General features: G+C 66.7%; 1 protein-coding gene across 1 annotated transcript; it reads right to left on the bottom strand.

Annotated features, from left to right (window-relative positions):
- Window positions 1-78: 78 nt before the first annotated feature.
- On the bottom strand, window positions 79-351 carry EMIHUDRAFT_251667 (hypothetical protein; the record flags this gene model as incomplete). The annotated part of the gene is made up of 1 exon (XM_005791095.1): window positions 79-351. A coding segment is annotated over one exon (273 nt), but the record flags the coding sequence as incomplete, so codon positions are not given.
- Window positions 352-2057: the final 1706 nt, after the last annotated feature.

The following is a 2057-nucleotide window of genomic DNA, read 5'->3' on the forward strand; positions in this document are numbered from 1 at the left end:
TCGGCCGTGGACGTTGGGCCCTGCGGGTGGCTCGACTGCTCGTCTCGAGGCTGCTCGTGCCGTCCGCTTGGCGTTGACCGCGTTGCCATAGCCGGTGTCGCCGTCGCCAATGCACGGCACGGCTTTGAGCGAGCCGGTGATGCGGCGCATTGCGTGCTCCATCTCGCCGTACGAGAGCAGCCCCGTGTCTGGGAGGCCGTGCGCCGCAGCCACGGAGAAGCCGCTCGCAAAGGTGACGGGGAAGCCGCTCGCCTCGACGAGCCGCGCCGAGAGCGGGTCGAAGCAGCACGGCATCAGGTGACAGCCAGGCCTGGCGAGGAGGGAGCGCAGGCGGGCGGGCGCAGACGACATGGCCGCGTGAGGGCCGACGGCGATGCGGAGCAGCGGGAGGGAGCACCCTATGGCCTCTGCCGCCCGCTGTGAATAGCTTTTCTTCTTCTCAATAACAAGGTCTGTGCCCTGGGCCTCGGTCTCGTTCGTTCCCAGCTGCTCGGTGTCGAACTCTCTTCACACGAGCAGCGAGGAGTGGCTCCGGCAATAGCAGACAGTGACAACCACGCTGTGCTGCTCAAAAGAACGCCGCATGGGAAAAGAAGAAAAGCTGCACAGGGTTCCTGGAGGCAGCAAGATGATCAGCACTCAGCCTTCCCTCCCCCTCCCGGATGGAAGTACTACCTGAGCTCGACCGTGCTTAACTTCGCTGTTCAGATGGGAAGCGGTGACCCACGGTGATATGGCCGATCATGTCAAGAGAAGTGTAGCAGCAAATCATAAAGGCAAGGTTTTATGATAGGCGTCTTGTATTCTGCGACAGCGTATTTTGTTTATGCTCCCTCGCGCTTACATGGCATGGTGAAGCATTGGTGTTATGCCGTATCGGATTACGGCCTCGGCGTATGGTAGGGTCGGCCAACCCTCTGCGAGAATGCATACCTCGTCCCCACCTGCTGACAGACCAGGCCAGGTATGCAGACGCGACGATGCCACATCCGCAAAAAGTTGGAACCCACCGCGGGCCAAGTTGCAAGCTTGCGTTGCGCCCGCTTGCGTGCGCACCTGGACGCTGGACCTCTCCACCAGTGAACGATCCCTTTTTAATCGCCCAATTATCTCAGGGATGTAGAGAGCGTCACCGGCCCTGGACTTGTGGTCGCAAGTTTTCACGCCGTGTGCGGGCATGAGTAATCTGCCTTCACAAGGGGGGCCGACACGAGCGACGTTGTCACCCGTCACACTTTTTACCACCATTCACCGAGCGGTCCAATCTTCCCGCGTCGACCTCGTCCGGCGGTCGCGCAGGCGCCGCGGCCGCCCTGCTCGACGGCCGTGGATCCTCACCCCGCGCCTCGCCCTCCCCGGCAAGCGAGGCCAGGGCTGCGGGGTTGAGCTCCTCCATCTCGTGGACCCGCAGCAGGCTGCCCGGGCTGCGCGCCAGAGAGTAGCCGCGGCCACGCAGGGCGTGGAGGGCGCGCCGGACGCCAACCCCGGAGAGGTAGGCGGCGAGGAGGAGGAGGGGAGCGAGCAGCGCCGGGAGGAGCGGCGACGCCTCCAGGGGCCGGGGAGGGGCGAGGGGCGGGGGCGGCCCGGGCGGCTGGGGCGGCGAGGCGGGCGGCGGAACCGGGCACTCTGGGACTCCGGCGGGGGAGGATCGCGGCCCTCCACCCGCTCGCTCGCCGCCGCCGCCGCCGCCGCCGCCGCCCCGTAGCAGGGTGCACACCTGCGCCCCGCAGCAGGTGTGGAGGTCGGGGCCCGTTCCCGCCGCGGTGCGCCCGAAGCCGACGAGCGTCTTGCCGCCCGGCCCCGACCCGAACTCTGTGTTGGAGTGGATGGCGGTCCGGTCGAGGACGGCCGTGCCTCCGTGCAGGTACATGCCGCCGCCGATGCCAGTGCCAAAGAGGTCGATGTCGTACCCGGCGTCGGCGGCGTTGTCGTGTACGCTCGACGAGGCCAGCTTAACCGCCGAGCCGGAGGAGACAAAGACGCCTCCGCCGTTGGCGGCGCGGTTGTCGCGCACGGTGCAGGAAGTGAGCTCCACGCGGCCGCCGACCACGTACAGC

This window comes from Emiliania huxleyi (genome assembly GCF_000372725.1).
Source record: "Emiliania huxleyi CCMP1516 unplaced genomic scaffold EMIHUscaffold_1150, whole genome shotgun sequence".
NCBI lineage: Eukaryota > Haptophyta > Isochrysidales > Noelaerhabdaceae > Emiliania > Emiliania huxleyi.